Here is a 19,745-nt window from a genome sequence, read left to right on the forward strand (position 1 = left end):
GAAGAAGCAGGCTCCCCGCTGAGCAGAAAGCCTGATGTGGGGCTTGATCCCAGAACCCTGAGATCATGACCTGAGCCGAAGGCGGAGGCTTTAACCCACTGAGCCACCCAGGTGCCCCTGTTAGCAAACTTTTGACTGTTCTGCTTTCCTTAGCTTTGGTGAAAGAAGGGAGGGGTGGTCTCTAAAACGGAAGTAATGGACAGGTGCTCGGTCATTCCTGGACAGGATGGTAGATCGATAAAGTAATGACAGTGGTGCTCTCTGGCACATGCATCGCAGCATCCCAAGCTCCTGTACAGGCACAGATGGGCTGCATCAGGGCGGGCCTTCTGTCTTTAATGACTGGTGCGAAAAGCACTCCCACCATCCCGCCCATCAAAAACAAAAAAAGAAAGAAAAAAGTTGGCTCTGACAGCAAGAAATGACACACCTGGGTTGTGTTAAGAAATTTTTATTGTTTCCTTTGGATTTGTGATGAAAGCACATAAAATTACAAGTGGAAGAAACATCATGCCACAAAATTGCATAGAGTTATTACAAAAATGTGAATTACGCACTTTAAATAATTTGAGATAGAAGAACAAAATATGTACACTTTAAGAGTTTCAAATACTTTGTCCTATCTTTTATTTTTCTTCTGAAAAGGCAAAAGTCACAATGTCCAATCCATCACAAACAATATTTATACAGTGCACACGCGCAACATTAAATTCAAAGTAACGCAAGCAATGGCCCTTTCTTTTGGAATGACTGAATGACCGCTTATCTATTACAGGAGCATTAATGCATGAATGTACGGCGATGTGGAAATGTTCAAATGAAATGCTGGAAACCAAAAACACAAGGCATGTCATCAGAATTTTGAAAATTGGTTTTCACGGCCAAAACCACGCTATTCTCAGTAGTGTAAGGGTATCAGAGGGGCACGGTCTAATTGACTACACAGCTCTAACGCTCTATTACAAGAAAACCACAGTACAGAATTTTACACATTCAACACAGAACAAGGCAAATACATAAAGGCACAAAACTGCACATCATATAGACCCTTTTTCTTTATCTTACTCTATTTCAAGTAATATTAATATTGTTAAATGATAGTATCGCTGTAGTAGTTTCAATGAGGCAAGATGGACAGTGTTCCACACTACCCCACAACTGCAAAAAGTGTCATTGTACAGATATAAAAATGTGATTACAGTAAATGGCCAAATACAAATGTATTGCAAAATGACTAGAGTCACGAAGAGAATGCAATCCCACTACCCAAACAGTTTTGTGTAAGTCAGGGTCTTTCCACTTCTGTCTCTCTCTGGACTAAAATGTGAGACAGTGTTCTGTAATAATCATCATTGTGTTTGGTATGAATGCTATTATTAGTTCATTCTTCTGCAACGTTAGACAGTCTACAATTTTATTTATAAAAATGCAGCATTCAATTGTGCCCATTCTTGCTTCCTTACGATGAATGTTTTTCTTTCAAAGTGCAAAAGTAGAATGATTTATAAAAGATTTATCTTTCAATGGAAGATACGTTTTATTAAGTGTCTAATTAATACCCCAAATCCTTCAGATCAAAATATAATCATCTCCAAAGAGGATGGGATTTTTTCTCCTTGTGTCTTGCCAGATGTGTTTTTTATTTTTTAGTCAAACACTCTTGCCTCATGTTTGAACTAAGTCTTCATTTTGATTAAAACTTAACTGTGATCCCTAGTTATTGCTTAAAGTTAAATAAAATAATTTGCATAAAAATATTAAATTCTTGAAACACAATTTTCAGGACACAACTGGTTTTTGCATTTTAAAATGTTTCGCTAAGCTACAATCAGACAGGTTTATTTTAAGGGAAAATAAAGCTATAAGCATCTTTCTTCAGAGCTTTAACTTCAATGTTCCTTGTGTTACTCTCTAAATTATATTTCCCTCTATATAATTATTCTCTCTTACTTAAGTTCCTCCAATAATATTTTTGATCAGTTTTCCCATGATATAATTTGTTTTTCTTATGCCACCAACATAGAAACTTAACAAAAAGACACAATTAAGTGAATTAAATGTACATAGTAAATATATAATGAAAGATTTTTTATGTTAGAATAAAGTCAAAATCTGTCAGACTTAAAAATTATGAAAGATACTAATAAATTTCCATATTGCTGTCCTATACATTTTTTATATATTCTATTAAAACAAGCTTAAAATCGGATACTTAAAATCCAGTTTTTGATCCTGCAAAATATATATCAAATTCATATTCTAAGCTCTAAATCTACCTCAACTTGTATCAACAGTTCCATCCACTGTTTCTTAGAATTTCAACATAATTTAATAGTTACATAATATAGATAGATGTTTGACCATTTTCTTCTCTGGGTATTTATCCCCGAATTTGGGTTTAAGTCTTATGCAAGAGACTTGGGTCACTGCCAATTAAAATACACGCATCTATACTTGTATGCGCGTGTGCTTGTGTGTGTGTGTGTGTGTGTGTGAGTGTTTGTGTACTTACATGGCTACGTGTGTACATATATACATGGAGATACTATATATCATTTATATGTGGGTCTGTGTATTCTCTAGATAAATATTCAATCTTTATCTCTATAGTAAAAATAAATGAACCATAAAAAATGTGAGACAGCAAAATAACCACTGGAACCTGTTCCCCCTGATTGAATCTCTGCTCAACATCTATCAGCTTAACCATTTTTATTCAACCAGACAGACTTTGTAGTTATTTAATAATTTCAGGCCAACCACCAATGGATACCCAGACTTTGAGTGCAAATAGTCACTTCGGAAAGCACAGTGCCTGGAAGTGTGTGGCCAGTTTGCTCAAGCAACCCAATGTATGCGCCATATTGCTAAGTATTGGGATAGCTTCACTGGGCAAGGATACAACCAAGTGACTTTTTTTCAAGAAAGAAGACCAACTTATTCGAATCACTGTGGTATTGAATAAAGCCATGTCAGCAACAGATACATTGATGCCTCTATGATAAATAAATTAGCAAACTGCAAGCCTCCAGTGCTTGCAAAGCAAAGGATAAAACAATTTAATATGCACGTTAACTTGAAGAGATGGTAGTTGAGGGGCAGTTAGGAAAACGAATGCTCAAAGTTGGCTGTTCGATAGTGTCAAATAATGCTACGCATTTCTCAAACTATTCCTATTACTTTGAAATACTTTACACCAGAGCTCCAAATAAAAACATGAGCTTGATTTTCTTCAAAAAAGACACTGTCCTTCGTTAAATGTCCCATGGAGCCCAGAAGTTGCCTGCTTTGAATTTACTATTGGAAAGAAAACAAAAATCCCACATACATGCACTCTCCACAAGCAGACCTGTAGTAGCGTCCACATAACGCATGGAGCCTGGGCATGAGGATGTTAGCATGGATCCTTCTAGAACTCTCCCTGTGGTGTGGATTGTAGGGTAAAGAATGCTTCTCAGGAAGATGCCCCCGGGCAGTGATTTTTGTAGTAAGAGAGAGTCGGATGAAGGGGCCATGCATGCTTTGAAGGCCTGGCAGGAACAATCACAGAGGAGTATCGAACTCTTTTCCTGGGTTGTCTCCTTCCAGCTCGTCACTGGAGGGAGGCCTGTGGTTCATTTTTCCAGGCTCTGAGGCCAGGGAGGGAGGGGCAGAGCTGTGGTTGCTGTCTTCGCTGATCTTCCCTTTCATGGCTTCCTGCACGAACTCCAAGATCTCCAGGGGCAGTCTTTTGAACTTGTCTTGGTATTCTTGCTCCAGGTCTGTCTGCAGCTGGGAGACATCAAGAGAGGAGGATGGTTTTAGGTCATTTAGTTTTCTCTAACCCCCCGCGTGGAAACTCTTGGAAAGAGATGTGCAAAGATGGGGGAGGAATAAATTAATGTAAATACCATCCACGGGGTAACCTATGGAGAAGATGTAAAACAGAATGTAGTTGACCACGTCACCTGTCTGCGGCTGAAGGTCAAGTTCAGGTTCTGTGGGGGCAGAATAGGGCTAAAGACAGGCAACAGTATAAATACACACACACACAGACGCAGAGGCACATCTTTTGAAAGAGTTTACAGAAGTAATATGCTGTGATCCGAAGTTCTTAAATGAAGGGACTGGAAGCTACTGAGAGCTGGGCGTGCCAAGGTCAGCCATGCTTCAGGCTGGGGAGAGGGGAAGAGGTGGCTGGAGAGGACAGGGGAGCTACAAGGGGGCTTCATAAAGTACCGTGGAGTACTTCTAGAGAGAAGCTCAATGTATTTTTTAAAAGATTTATTTATTTATTATTTTAGAGGAAGAGAGAGGGCGAGGTGAGGAGCAAAGGGAGAGCATTTCCGGCAGACTCCCTGCTGAGCGTGGAGCCTTTCACAGCTCGATCTCACCACCCTGAGCGGGAACAAGAGTCAGGGGTTTAACGGACTGTGCCACCCAGGCACCCCTCAATGCATTTTTATGAACTGAACATACTCCTATAACCAACTTTAACTTCTGTTTTGCCTTCTTTTATCACCTCTTTGATTCTTTTTCTTTTCATTCTAATTTTATTTGCCTTGTATATTGCTTTAGCTACCTTAAAAACTGTCTTTTAATTTATCTGTTTAATGCTCTGGAGAATGCCCAGACTTTTAAAAGTCACAGAACCGTTTCTTCAGACTTTAATGGAAGCCGTAATCATAAAACCAGTGAAGGCTGGGCGTCTTCTGTAGCCAGGGTGAGGGGCAGCCAGTGGTGGGTGCTGCCTGCTGGAAAGCTCTGCTGTGATGGAAACAAAGAATTTTTTTTTTTTAAGATTTTATTTATTTATTTTACAGAGATCACAGGTAGTCAGAGAGGCAGGCAGAGAGAGGGGGAAGCAGGCTCCCTGCTGAGCAGAGAGCCCGATGTGGGGCTCGATCCCAGGACCCTGAGATCATGACCCAAGCTGAAGGCAGAGGCTTATCTTATTTTTATTTATTTATTTTTTAAGATTTTACTTATTTATTTGACACACAGGGAGAGAGATCACAAGTAGGCAGAGAGGCAGGCAGAGGGGTGGGGAAAGCAGGCTCCCCACTGAACAGAGAACCTGATGCAGGGTTCGGTTCCAGGACCCCGGGATCATGCTGCTTAGTCCAGGGTTAAGACAGTGCTCAGGGCATCTGTTCTTTGGAGCTGTGACCCCTTTCCTTGCTCACATTCTGGACAATGTCAGCAGCATAAGAACACCCTCTTTGGTTCAACCCCTTTGCTTGTGCTTTTATGCTGGAGGAATTCTGCCAGGATTTAGTTATATAATATAGGCCCATAATCCCTTGCCTGCAATTCTAAAATCCCCCAAAGTTCTGAAATCCAGAACTTTTTTTTTTTTGGTAAATTTGGGGCAAACACATAGACATTAATTGATATAGTTATTTAAAATCCTTATATATTTCACTGAATGTGAATATCCATGCTCGGTACTGTAGACGTATTAATTTGTATGACTATGAGGATGACAAGCCCCCTCCTAGAGTATTATGCTCATAGTATATGCATTATATGACTTTCTAAAATCAGAAAAATTATGTATTTCAAAAGACAAGGATCCCAATAATCTCAGAAGATGGACTGTGGATCTATTTGAACAACATTCCCTACCCCCCCTCCCACCCCACATCAAAAAGGGCCAGATAGGGTCGCCTGGGTGGCTCAGCCAGTTAGGTATCTGCCTTCAGCTCAGGTCATGTTCTCAGAGTCCCGGGATCCAGTCCTGCATTGGACTCCCTGCTCAGTAGGGAGTCTGCTTCTCCCTCTGTCCTTCATATCACTCTCATCCTTTCTCTCACTCTCTCTCTCAAATAAATAAATAAAATCTTTTTAAAAAAGTGTCTGATAAAAATGACTTGTCCTAAGTACTGAAAGTCAACTATTCTTCCCAAATATAAAATGTAGGGTATTTATGATTATGTTGCACTGGCATATGAATTCTAATAAGCCAAGGAGGAAGCATGCTATGAGAAGGGCACTCATGGGGCTCTGAGACTGACATTGCTACAATGAAGCAAAGGCACCTTCACACACAGCTGCTCCCTCCCTGTGAGGAACAAGTGAGCCATCGGAGCATCACAGATGAGATGACAATGGCCAATTCTTTCCCAACCATTTAGAAGAGAGTAGGGGCTTTTACAGGAGTGAAATCTTAGCCTGGTGTTCACCAGTTCTCATTAACTGCCACGCAGGCCATTCATTTGTCTCATTTTTAATTCAGCAAGGCATGCTGTTCAAGTTTTGCTTCCAAGAAATATGAGGAAACGAAGATTAAGCAAGGAGCCTGGTGTTGAGGAAACAGCAGATTTCTGTTTTCCTTTAGGTTAGTGTGGGGTAACTTCAGCATTAGATACATTGCATGTGACCTAGTGGTCAATTTCTCTTAGGTCCTGGTAGGCAAGGCCCCAGAGTGCTTGATAGTACTGTTTTTTTTTTTTTGAATTTATATACAAAAAAGAATGTGAACTATGAAACAATGTCAAATACTTAAATGAACATTTTTGAATAATTTTTAAATAATCTAATTTTTTTAAAAGATTTTATTTATTTGTTTATTTTAAATATTTATTTATTTATTTATTTGACAGAGAGAGAGATCACAAGCAGGCAGAGAGGCAGGCAGAGAGAGAGAGAAGGAAGCAGGCTCCCCGCTGAACAGAGAGCCCGATGTGGGGCTCCATCCCAGGACCCTGGGATCATGACCCAAGCCAAAGGCAGAGGCTTAACCCACTGAGCCACCCAGGCGCCCCTAAATAATCTAACTTTTAAAATAACCTAATTTTGATAATTATGATTCTGCACCCAATTCTAATGTGTGAGATATTTCCCTCCATACCACAAAGCAATTCCCTAGTTACCAGCTGGGTGTCCCATAATTTAACTCAATTCTGATATTATCTACCTGGAGATAGCATCAGACCCTACAAGTTGAGAGCTCAGTCCTATGGGGCTGTCCCCACCCCCACCTCAAGTCTGATGTCAGTTTCAAGTCCAGGTCGGCACCTGTGATTCTGACTAACTGGATACAGACTGGCAGTTCCAATGAACCCCTCTCCCACCACTAGCTTTGATTAGTTTGCTAGAGTGGCTCACAGAACTCAAATATTTTACTTACTAGATTACTGGTTTTGTATAAAAGCGTGTAACTCAGGAACAGCTAGGTGGAAGAGATGCACAGGGCAAAGTATGGGGAAAGGGTGTGGAGCTACCATGTTCTCTGAGCACCCACACTCCCTGCATCTCCCTCCACATGATCACCAACACAGAAGGTCTTCAACCTCCATCCTTTTGGATTTTCATGGAGGCTTCATTGCATAGGCATGGTTGATTACATCATTAGTCCTTTGTTACTGACCCAGCCTCCTGCTCTTCTCTCTCTGGAGATTAGGAATTAGGACTGAAAAGTCCAACCCTCTAACCCCAAGGTTGGTTCCCCTGGCAATCAGTCCCTATATTTAGGTTATCTAGGGGCTTTTGAAAAATTGCCTCTTTAACATGACCCAAGACATCTTTGTTGCTCATCATTTAGGAAATTTCAAGGGTTTTAGGAGCCCTGTGCCAGGAACTGGGATGAAGACTAAATATATATTTCTTTTTTTTTTTTTTAAAGATTTTATTTATTTATTTGACAGAGAGAAATTACAAGTACACTGAGAGGCAGGCAGAGAGAGAATGAAGCAGGCTCCCTGCTGAGCAGAGAGCCCGATGCGGGACTCGATCCCAGGACCCTGAGACCATGACCTGAGCCAAAGGCAGCGGCTTAACCCACTGAGCCACCCAGGCGCCCCTAAATATATATTTCTTATTTTAAATCACAGTATCACAGTAATAATAATTAAATAATTATTTAAAATGATTTTACAGTTTTAGTGGACTCTTCTTTTATCATGGGTTAGTGGTAGATTATGTTGTATTCTAAACTAATAAATTAAATAATTTATTAACTAAATTTTGTTTAATTTATATTACGTGCCATATTTCACCCTTTTAAAAAAGTTATTCAGTTATTAACAACTTAATTACAAAATTGCATTTATTATTAAATTTCAAGTTAGAGCTTTCCTTTTATTTGTTTTTGCTTCTTATAAGTGGAACTCTTGTTCATATTAAGAAAATATGAAGGGCAAAGTCTGGCTCTGTTCCCCAAAAGTCCCATCCATCAGGAGTCTAGGTTTTTTCCAGCCTACAGGTCACAAACTCAGATGTTTGGGGAGACCAGGCAAGTCTTGAACATAAGTAGGAGTTGGGGGGAGGGCATGCTCTGTATAAAGGGGCGGCAGAAACCCAGCTCTAGCTAAATTTTGCAGGAGTCTTGTTTTTCAAGAGAAGTCAGATATTTAAATTTTCATCGAGGACCTGGTTTTTTACTGTTGGCAATCAATTTGAACCTCATGAATTCTACTGGGCTTATGGAGGGTTTCTAACTTCTGTCCTAGTAGATTTAAATCTGGCTTTGACCAGAAAACTCATGGACTTTCACTTTGGATCCCTCCTCATTCTGCCTCCCCTCCATCCTGAGCTTCAGATGGCTCTCCTCCAAACACCAGGACTTATTCTTGATCACCCTTCTGCTGGGGTTCAGCCTTATCCCATCTCATTGCCACATTCTGGCTCACATCGTCACTGAGTATTGAGTGTCTACTCTGTGTCACTCAAGCTGTAGGTTCTGGGGGAATGCTAGATTAATTGCACAATGATAGCAATGTCTCACCCCTCCTGGTACTCATGGCCTCAGCAGTGTCTCCCATGAAAGAGTGGAGTGTATTTCTTTATCGCCCTGAATCTAAGGAGGCCTGGGGATTTGCTTTGTCCCATAGAATGTGTCAGAGTGACAACATGCAGTTCTGAGCCTAGACCCCAAAAGGCTTCATGTGGTTCTGCTCTCACTGTTAGAAGCATACTGAGCCATTAGGTGACGAGGCTCAGGCTAGCCGGCTGCAGGAGGAGACACATGACCCTGTTGTCCCCCCTCCATCACCTCGACTGACTATCAGACATGAGGGCGAAGCTATTATAAACCAGCCAGCCCTCAGCTGACCCACCAGCTAAACACAGGTTTGAGTAAGGCTACTGAGACCAGCTGAGCTTGACTCAGACCAGAACTGCCTAGCTACTTCATAGACTCATGAGCTTAGTAGATGTTTGTTGTGTTATGCCACTCAATTTTGTGGGTTTTTTGTTAGGGAGAAGTAATGTGACAGCAACTACACGAGATAGTAGGAGAATGCAAAGTGATGTCATATATGGCCTGGTTCCACAAGACACTTTTTTTTTTTTAAAGATTTTATTTATTTATTGACAGGCAGAGATCACAAGTAGGCAGAGAGGCAGGCAGAGAGAGAGAATGAAGCAGGATCCTTGCTGAGCAGAGAGCCTGATGTGGGGCTCGATCCCAGGACCCTGGTATCATGACCTGAGCCGAAGGCAGAGGCTTTAACTCACTGAGCCACCCAGGACCCAGGCACCCCTGAGACACTCATATTTTAATTCAGCTGGTCCCTTCTTTTCATTGCTATAATCTTAAAACACATTACTGAGGGACATCACTACAGGACTGATAGATCTTCATGAAAAACCTGATTTTGGAAAATATGCTTTGGAGCTTTTCTATAACATTAGCAAATATGAGCTTGCTTGATCTTAAATTTATAAGATCTGTTCTTAGGAAATGGGCAAAAAGAGGGAAAGATATCATCAAATTTGATCTCTAATTTTAAGGCAAATTGTTACATTACACTCAGATATTAATAAATCAGAACATGGCCAGAGTTTCTTTAATTATAAGCTGAGCTCTCCAATTTGACTAGTCAGACTCAATTTCTAAATATCTCAGTTAACATGTTTTTCAAACCATCTTGCCTACTCATTGCTTTTGTGAACTCTGGATAGCAATACAGTCAGGTTCAATGCTTTTAGCTCTGCCTGAGTATAATCTCCAATATTTTTGCACTTGGTATGCTATCCTGCCTCTGACAGTTTTTCAACTGCCTTAAAAAAAATAAAGTAGAGATTTGATGTAGTTTATGCAAGGTTTTTAGATTCATAAATGTAAGTGAAGACCAAGGAGAAAGTAAAGTTACTTATGTAGGTTAGTTTACAAACAGGGGGGAATATAATGTAATGAATATAATGTATACGTGGCATAAATATAGATTAAGACAGGTTACTGAGTTAACAAAGAGATCTAATCAATACCAGCTTTCTAAGGAAACAAACTGAAACCAGAGTATAGTGAGCTACTATGGGATAATAAAGACAGAAGAACTGCTAAAACTTAAAAGAAAAAAACAAATTCTATAGAGAAGGCACAGACACATATTTAAGGAGAACTTTCACTTTGAACTCAGGTCCAACTCAAGTCATTTTGCCTAGGGAAGTATATTAAAGACCTTAATATAAAACACAAAGCAGGGCACCTCGGTGGCTCAGTAGGTTACATCTCTGCCTTCAGTCAGGTGATGATCTCAGGGTCCTGGGGTGGAGCCCTGCATCAGGCTCCCTGGTCAGCAGGGAACCTGCTTCTCCCTCTCTGTGTGTGTATGTGCTCACTCGCACTCTCTCTCTCTCTCTCTCTCTCAAATAAACAAATATTCAAAACAAAACAAAACAAAACAAAAACACACACAAAGCAAAAAAATCTTAGAGAAAATTCTGGGTGAATAATTGCATTATTATAGAGATAGAGGTTTATTATATAAGTATAAAGATCTTCTCAAGGAAGACAGATAAACTGTAAGCTACAAAGAAAAAAATTCATTAGGTATGTTGTTGATCCTTAAAAAGTATGGGGAGGGCAGGGGTGCCAACCCCCTGCACAGCCAAAATCCTAGTCAAATTTTTAACTCCCCCCAAACTATTAATAGCCTACTGTTGACTAAAAGCCTTGCCAATAACATGAACAGTCATTTAACACATATTTGTAACATGTATTTTATCTTATAAGCGTTGCATATTATATTCCTACAATAAAGTAAGCTAGAGAAAGAATGTTTTTAAGAAAATCATAAAGAGAAAACACATTTACAGTATTATACTGTATCGAAAAAAGTCTGTGTACAAGTGGACCTATTCAAACCCATGTTGGGGTCACTATATTTATCTAAATGAAAATCATCTTTTTGGGGGATTGAAAAAATGGACAAACCTCAAGCAATTCATAAAAGAAGTGAAATTTTCCAATATATATTTGAGAAAAACCTCACTCTCATTGACAGTAAGGAATATTCAAAAGCACATTTTTTTTAAAGGAACATATTGGTAGAAAAAAAAAGTTTGTTCAAAGGAGCATTAACATCTGGGGAGAAGTGAACATTTCCTAAGTTGAGCAATAATCTGATATCTGTAATATCTACAAGAAGGAGAATGCACATAGCTTTCACCCAGCAGTTCCACATTTGGGAAGGCAATCTGGCCCAGGGAAAGGAGAGCACTAACATATAAGGATGGAAGCATCAGGAAACTTATTGCCGCATTGTTGTAGAGGTAAAACCGCCAGCACACCAAAAAACAAACCAAAACCAAAACCAAAACCCAAAACCAAAACAAAATCACAGCCACAATCACAAACCCCTGAAAACAACTGTAATAATAGTGTTGATATTTTGCCAAGTGTGTATTATTATTGTCTATCCCTTTTTTTTTTTTTGGTGAATCATTTGAAAATAAATTTCAGATATCACAATGCTTGACCACCACACCCCCTAAAAATAAGAACATTTTCCTATATTGTGACAATACTTTAATCATGTCAAGGAAATTGATAATAATCTTTAATGTTACCCAACATCCATCCATGTTCAAGTTTTCCCAGAATCACTCTCCCAGATTTTCTAGCTTAATTTTTTGTACTGGAATTCAATCAAAGTTCTTGAGTTGCATTCAATTGTGAGGTCTTCCTCTCTCTTTCCTCTTGAGTTATTAATTGTTTTAAAATTTTTATGGGGGCGCCTGGGTGGCTCAATGGGTTAAGCCTCTGCCTTCAGCTCAGGTCATGATCCCAGGGTCCTGGAATGGAGCCCCACGTCCGGCTCTTTGCTCTGCGGAAAGCCTACGTCCCCCTCTCTGCTTGCCTCTCTGCCTACTTGTGATCTCTGTCTGTCAAATAAATAAATAAAATCTTAAAAATAAATAAAGAAATAAAATTTTTTATAGCTTGACTTTTTTTGAAGAGTCCTGTTCAATTTGCTTATAGAAGGCCCACATTCTGAATTTGTCTGATTATTTCCTTGGGGTGTCATTTAAGTCAATCCTGGAAAACCTATCTTTCCTGTAAATGAGAAATTTAGCCCATAAACATGATCAGATGGGGATTAAACAAACATTGCTTGGACAAAAAGAGTCAACAGGTATTCTTTTACATCTTATATCATAACATATTAGTGAGGTCTATTATCATGTGACCAAATTATCGACAATGGGGAATTAGATCACTTGGCCAAAAGCGGTAAATAGCACACTTTAATTTTGTCAAGACATTTTTTTTCTTTTGCTTATTGGCAATTATTCTGGGGGGGTGAAGCTCTGGATCCACAAAAAGTTTCCTTAGCACCCTTTAATGAAATGATTTTCATCTATCTTATTAGGAGTCAATGGCAATTTTCTAACTTTTTTTTTTTAGCTAGTATTTTATTTAGCTCTTCTATAAGGAAGAGCTTTCCCTTTTCAGATGGAAATGAACCGGAGTTCCTCCTAAAAAAGGCAGAGCAAGCATTTAATTCTTTTCCTTCGATTCATAAATATTCTAAGTAAGGTGTTGGGGCAATAATAATTTCAAAAGATAACAAATGAGTTTTCTTTCCCTTCTCTCTCTTTCTCTGAAAATAACTGCAGACAATGTATTTTTATTCCCAATCATTCCCTTTGTTTAAATCAGTGGCAGTCATTATTTTATGAGCTCAAATTGTCGCCATATAATGCCAATAGAAGCCCTTTTAGGACATGATCCTAGGTCCTTTTGACATGCCCTCATTGGATTTTAAGCATCTGATTGCTTTTCTAGATAAAATAAGATAACTCAGGCACCTCTCATGCTTTCTCTGACTCAGACCTGGAATCAGCTACTTTTCCAAGGAAGCTTTGTTGGAGAAGGCACTGGGTGCTAAAAGTGCTCGCTGCTACCAGGCTATCATTGTATTTGGGCCCACAGTGGACATTAGGACATATATTTTTGAAAAATCGTTAGTACATACTGATATCTGAAATTTAAATGTAACATTAAATATTTTTCTTAACTCCTTTGATTTTTTGCCTTTCCATATCTCTTTTATTTTGGAACTAATTTTGTGTATTTTGCTTTCTGGTAACAACATATATTTACCCATTTGCTTTACATTTTCATATATACGGAAATAGTTTCAATATTGTGACCTAGCAATAAAATAACCATGTGAAGCTTAAGTCGTTCTTGACGTTTTGTTTTTCACAAAATAGATCCCACCTAGGATGCACAATTACATTACTCTGTAAAAATTCCCCTGAATTAATTATATTATTTGATTAGTTACATTCTTTTTTTAAAGATTTTATTTATTTATTTGACAGAGGGACAGAGCACATGCAGGGGGAGCAGCACAACGAGAGGGAAAAGCAGATTCTCTGCTGAGCAGGGAGTGCAACGTAGGGCTCAATCCCAGAACCCTGGAATCAGGACCTGAACCAAAGGCAGATGCTTAACCGACTGAACCATCCCTAATTATGTTACCTTTTATATACACATAAAGCCATTTGTTTCATTTGTTTTCTCATTAGACACTTTAGATTACTTCACTTTCTTTTCTTTCTTCCTCTGGAAGCATCTGCTGTATTTTTAAAAATGTAATTCCTCACAGTTTCTTTTCTTTTCTTTTTTTTTTTTTGTATTTTATTTATTTTTTTAATTATTATTATTTTTTTTCAGCGTAACAGTATTCATTGGTTTTGCACCACACCCAGTGCTCCATGCAATCCGTGCCCTCTCCAATATCCACCACCTGGTTCCCCCAACCTCCCACCCCCTGCCCCTTCAAAACCCTCAGATTGTTTTTCAGAGTCCATAGTCTCTCATGGTTCACCTCCCCTTCCAATTTCCCTCAACTCCCTTCTCCTCTCCATCTCCCCTTGTCCTCCATGCTATTTGTTAAGCTCCACAAATTAGTGAAACCATATGATAATTGATTCTCTCTGCTTGACTTATTTCACTCAGCATAATCTCTTCCAGTCCCGTCCATGTTGCTACAAAAGTTGGGGATTCATCCTTTCTGATGGAGGCATAATACTCCATAGTGTATATGGACTGCATCTTCCTTATCCATTCGTCCATTGAAGGGTATCTTGGTTCTTTCCACAGTTTGGTGACTACGGCCATTACTGCTATAAACATTGGGGTACAGATGGCCCTTCTTTTCATTACATCTGTATCTTTGGGGTAAATACCCAATAGTGCAATTGCAGGGTCATAAGGAAGCTCTATTTTTAATTTCTTGAGGAATCTCCACACTGTTTTCCAAAGTGGCTGCACCAACTTGCATTCTCACCAACAGTGTAAGACGGTTCCCCTTTCTCCACATCCTCTTCAACACACGTTGTTTCCTGTCTTGCTAATTTTGGCCATTCTAACTGGTGAAAGGTGGTATCTCAATGTGGTTTTAATTTGAATCCTCACAGTTTCTTAACCCTTTTAAAAATATATCTGGTTTTGAAGAATATGTGTAATATGGTACTGAAATTATCTTGCTCAAGATATTTTAAAAATTTACTGTTAAAGACTAGGGAAATAATAAAACTCACAAACAAACAAGCAAAAAGGCCCCTCAACCCCCAACCCAACCAGCAGAAACATCAATAAAACAGAGGTTCTGTAAAAGAAAACTTAGGATTCTGCTTAAAGAAATGAAACACAGCCAGTGAATGTAAAACAATAAATGGCTATGAAAATAAGTGAACAGAATTGTTACTGTGATAAATGAAGTAAGTCTACATACAGTTTTATATGTACTATGATTATAGCCATGAGAATATTTTTTAAGTATACAGAATTACTGGGTTGCCTGGGTGGCTCAGTGGGTTAAAGCCTCTGCCTTCAGCTCAGGTCATGATCCCAGGGTCCTGGGATCGAGCCCCGCATCGGGCTCTCTCCTTGGCGGGAAGCCTGCTTCCTCCTCTCTCTCTCTCTCTGCCTGGTCCTCTGCCTACTTGTGATCTCTGTCTGTCAAATAAATAAATAAATCTTAAAAAAAAAAAAACCAGAATTACTTTTAAAGAAAATACTAAAATATAAACTGTTGGGACTGAATATTTTTGTGTTCTCTATTTTTCATTTTTATGGTAATGTGATTATTTTACTTTTAGCATGAAAATAGCATTCCAAAATAAAAACAAATAAATAGAAAAAGACAAACAAAAACCCAGAAAAGTACGAAACACTGAGCATGGGATAGAGTGACCAGGAAAATTAATAGAGGACCGGTAATTAATGCAAATATATATATTTTTTAAGATTTTATTTCTTTATTTGACAGATAGAGATCACAAGTAGGCAGAGAGGCAGGCAGAGAGAAGGGGTAAGCAGGCTCCCCACCAAGCAGAGAGCCTGATGGGGGGCTTGATCCCAGGACCCTGAGGTCATGACCTGAGCCAAAGGCAGCGGCTTAGCCCACTGAGCCACTCAGGTGCCCAATGCAAGTATTTTAAATTCAACATCATCAATCAATCAATGAGCTAAAAGGCTGTGGGAAAAGCATTAAAATACACACACAGAGTGGGTGGTTTAAAATCAGCCATGTTGCAGACTCATCTTATTTTTAGAATAATCTCATGAATTTTTACGTCAACCAAGAATAGAAATAACAAGATCATATAAAAGTTACAGAGGGACGTCAGTCCAGTTAGCAGGGGATTGTTGGAAAATCGCATGTGGGAAAATGGGACCACATTACATATCCCAACTGTTACAGATTGTGTTGGTTTATTTGTTTTCCTCTAAATTTCTTTAGAACAAATTGCAATAGAACTTCAAGTCAAAATGTCTGAGTGGAGAGATTCCTTCTTCTACGCTAAACAAGGAAATGCTAAGTAAAATAGAACACATACATTTTATTAAATTGATAACTGAGGGTTTTTTTTTTTTAAGATTTATTTATTTTAGGGGAAACTGGGTGGCTAGTGGGTTAAAGCCTCTGCCTCCAGCTCAAATCATGACACCAGGGTCCTGGGATTGACCCCCGTATCAGGCTCTCTGCTCAGCAGGGAGCCTGCTTCCTCCTCTCTCTCTCTCTCTCTCTGCCTGCCTCTCTGCCTACTTGTGATCTCTATCTGTCAAATAAAGAAATAAAATCTTTTTAAAAAAGATTTATTTTAGAGAGAGAGATCATTCGTGAGAGCGGCAGAGGGAGAAGGAGAGAGAATCTCAAGCAGACTCCACACTCAGTGCAGAGCCCCACCTGGGGCTCCATCTCACCACCCTGAAATCCCCCCTTGAGCGGAAACCAAGAGTCAGATGCTCAGCCCATTGAGTCAACCAGGAGCCCCTGATAACTGAGTTTTAATACTAGAAAAGAAAATCCTTAAGTCACAGGAATAACAAAGGAACTCAAAACCAAGAGGTCACCAGCGGCAGAATAGATTCTCCATCTTAGAGAACTGAGGTTTTAATGTTCTAAGAAGATGGGAGAGAAAGCCTAAGAATTGGCGGAATTGAAATGGTGAAACTGTCGTTTCCACACTTGATAGGCCAGCCAGGAAATCTCCATCCATAATCTCAGAGACAAGGTGAAGAAGCCAGCAATTCATGAGGTTCATTGAAGGAAAAAATTTCAACCATGAAGAATCAGGAGCCCAAATCAGCAGTGTGAGGGAATTCGGGCTCTAAGTTCATAGTACCCTTATAGATTGGTAAACCAGCTCCCATAAATCAAAGCCAAAACTTAAAAAATTGATAAAATCCATAAATTCCCTGCAGATAGCCCAACAAATTCAGACCGTTTGGATTTGCCACAATGCAAGGCAGTAGTGATCCCTACAGATAAACAAATTCCCACTGAACAGGAGATCAAAGTTCAAAGTCACCAACCACTCAAGTAAAATGCAGCATCTGTTTAACCTTGTACTTTCAGGTTGCCATTGGCAACTGAAGTCTAAAGAAAATGAGTAAAAGGTGAGATGAGTGTTTTCTAGGTCAAAACGAAAAATACTCCAGACCTAAACAGAAATAAATTGGATAGTTCATGCCAGTGTGGAGGAATACAGTTAATTGACAATGGGTATAAATTCCTGACACTTTTAATCAAGTCCTGAAGTATGTTGCATGCCTACATTTTTGCCATATTTTCCCTAATTATATTTGCCTAAAAATGATATTAAAATTGTTTCATCATTTGAACAAAGGCCAACTAGCAATACAGCCCATTACAAAGAACTAGGAAGACAATCACAAATTAAACTGTTGTCATTGATCTATAGAATTGAGAATTCATTGAGGGATAGATAAGATTTTCTGTCCCTGAAAGGTGCTTGCATCTTCCAAATATGACCTTGGCAGCTCCTTCAGATAAGACCTTGGTAGCTCATTTACTATCATGGAATTGAAATCTCCTCATATATAAAATGGGGATAGTAATGCCAGTTTCCACAGTTGTTGTTAAAAGGTTTAAATGACATCATATATGCTAAAGTAATTAGCAGATTGTGCTTGCTTATTAATTCTGTATAGCTTCATTTATTTTTTTTTAAGATTTTATTTATTTATTTGACAGACAGAGATCACAAGTAGGCAGAGAGGCAGCGACGGGTTGGGGGGGGGGTTGTGAGGTAGGGAGGAAGCAGGCTCCCTGCTGAGCAGAAAGCCCCAGGCAGGGCTCCATCCCAGGACCCTGGGATCCTGATCTGAGACAAAGGCAGAGGCTTTAACCCACTGAGCACCCAGGCGCCTTTATAACTTCATTTCTAAAGAGAGAGGAAAAAAACATAACTTGTAGCCCAGAACATCTGGAACCCCAAGTGGTCTTTGTTCTTTCTAGTTGTGTCATTTAAGTCATTACTGGGTCAACACAGCTCAATTATGGTATGTGTTGGATCTCACTTTTAAACTAGGTTCTGGGCTGTGATTGATTTGAAGCACTTATCCACAAATGATATTTTTGAATACTCTGATTGGTGTAAGGCCCGGTGTTTGGTGCTGTGAAGAATTAAAAAATTAGAATCTGTCCTGGGTGATAAGTGATAGGTATAGGGAAAATAACGAGTTGGGCTAAATGGGTTCTAAGACAAAAATATACAACAGATGTTAAAAATGAATATTGCATTGATACAATAGAAAGTATTTGTAGATGAGATGGGACTTAAAAAGTGGGAACCTTGTAGGATCTGCCAACATCCTTGTTATTATCATTATCCTGGGGCAAGGGCTTTCAACCTTCAACCTACGGTACATGTAATAGTTGATATTTACGAGGGCGATGGAGTTTTCTAGCTGTAACCTCCTTCTTGCTTGCGTATTTTAATGGTATATGGTAGAAGAACATATCTTTGAATCTGCTCTAATATATAACAGTTAAATAATCACTAATGTCTTTCATCTATAATTAACCACAGATTATAATAGAGGGGACCTCACAGTCTGTGACTGAGAGCCCTTCTTTAAAAGATGGCTGTATGTCAAAAATGACAAGATGGGAAATCTTTACATCAGCACATCTCAAAAGTTAACATAGACATAAAGTACCTGATGATTTTGTTAAAATGCGGATTCTGACTCAGTAGATCTGGGGCAGGTCTTGAGATTCTGCATCTCTAAGAAACTCCCAGGTGATGTTCTTATTGCTCATCTAAGGACCATTTATCTGAACAGCACCACTTTAGACAAAGGGTTCCCATCAAAGTGCTCCTTTTGTGTATCCCTCCTCAACATTTTTCAAGGGTTTAATCATATAATAGGATTCTCTTTGTAAATCTCATCTCCCCAGACCTCTGGAGGTAGTTAATGTTCAGGTGTGGATTCAAGGTGTTTGTTGGAGGCTATGTGAAGGGCGAATGAGGGGTAAGTCTGCAGAGGTGAAAGATGGAAGGATCCAGGATAAATAGGCAATGAATTAAGTACTAAATGCTAAGTAGATCCCAATACTGAATCAACAAAAGAGGAAAGACAGAAGCTAAGGATCATGTGATTTACCAAGCATAATCCCTATTGCATTTGCATTATAAATTTTATTTCACGTCAAAAGCCAAATGCACTGTGACATAGATCTTTTGTGTCAAATCCTCTATACACCCATACACTCCATGAAATTGCCCATGGAGGAAATCTGCTCTTAATACAGCAAAGAACATAATCAGATTCTTGTGAATTTTTTCCTAGCTACATCCCCATTCTTTCTTCACTGTCCTCTCCCTAGTAGACCTCTCTTGAAATGCCTCAGTATCTTAGCTTAACCCATAATTTATATCTCCTTTGATTTTAAGATGTATTACAGAACTTCCTTTGTAATCTTCTTACAGGTGTCTAGAGATTACTGTAGAAATCTTTGAAAGGGACATTAGCAATTATACTGTCAACCCCTCCAAGACTTAGTAGTATTAGAAAGGTATTTTAAAAAATTACATAGTCAAACCTTTTCCTTTAACTTGGTGTAAACCTGTGGCTGAAAGAAGTTAAGTGGCTTTCTCAAGGATATGGCTTGCTAATGGTAAAGCTAGGACCAGAACCTAGTTGATTCTCCTCTTTTGTAAACTGGATTAATGGCCTCAGTGCATCACCTCTCTCTCTCTCTCTTTGTATC

General features: G+C 39.0%; 1 protein-coding gene across 2 annotated transcripts in view; it reads right to left on the reverse strand.

Annotated features, from left to right (window-relative positions):
- Positions 1–435: 435 nt before the first annotated feature.
- Positions 436–19,745, reverse strand: part of PLCB1 (phospholipase C beta 1) — a 676,011-nt gene continuing 656,701 nt past the window's right edge. Inside the window, exon 32 of one of the 2 annotated variants that reach the window (XM_045086010.1) lies at positions 436–3,771. In XM_045086010.1, coding sequence (XP_044941945.1) covers positions 3,544–3,771 — 228 coding nt within the window. In that variant the 3' untranslated portion in view covers positions 436–3,543. The remainder of the gene's footprint in view (positions 3,772–19,745) is intronic. The other variant, XM_045086011.1, reaches the window with a different exon arrangement.

The sequence above is a fragment of the Mustela putorius genome, unplaced genomic scaffold (assembly GCF_011764305.1).
Source record: "Mustela putorius furo isolate JIRA1106 unplaced genomic scaffold, ASM1176430v1.1 tig00000874_pilon_pilon_pilon, whole genome shotgun sequence".
NCBI classification, from domain to species: domain Eukaryota; kingdom Metazoa; phylum Chordata; class Mammalia; order Carnivora; family Mustelidae; genus Mustela; species Mustela putorius.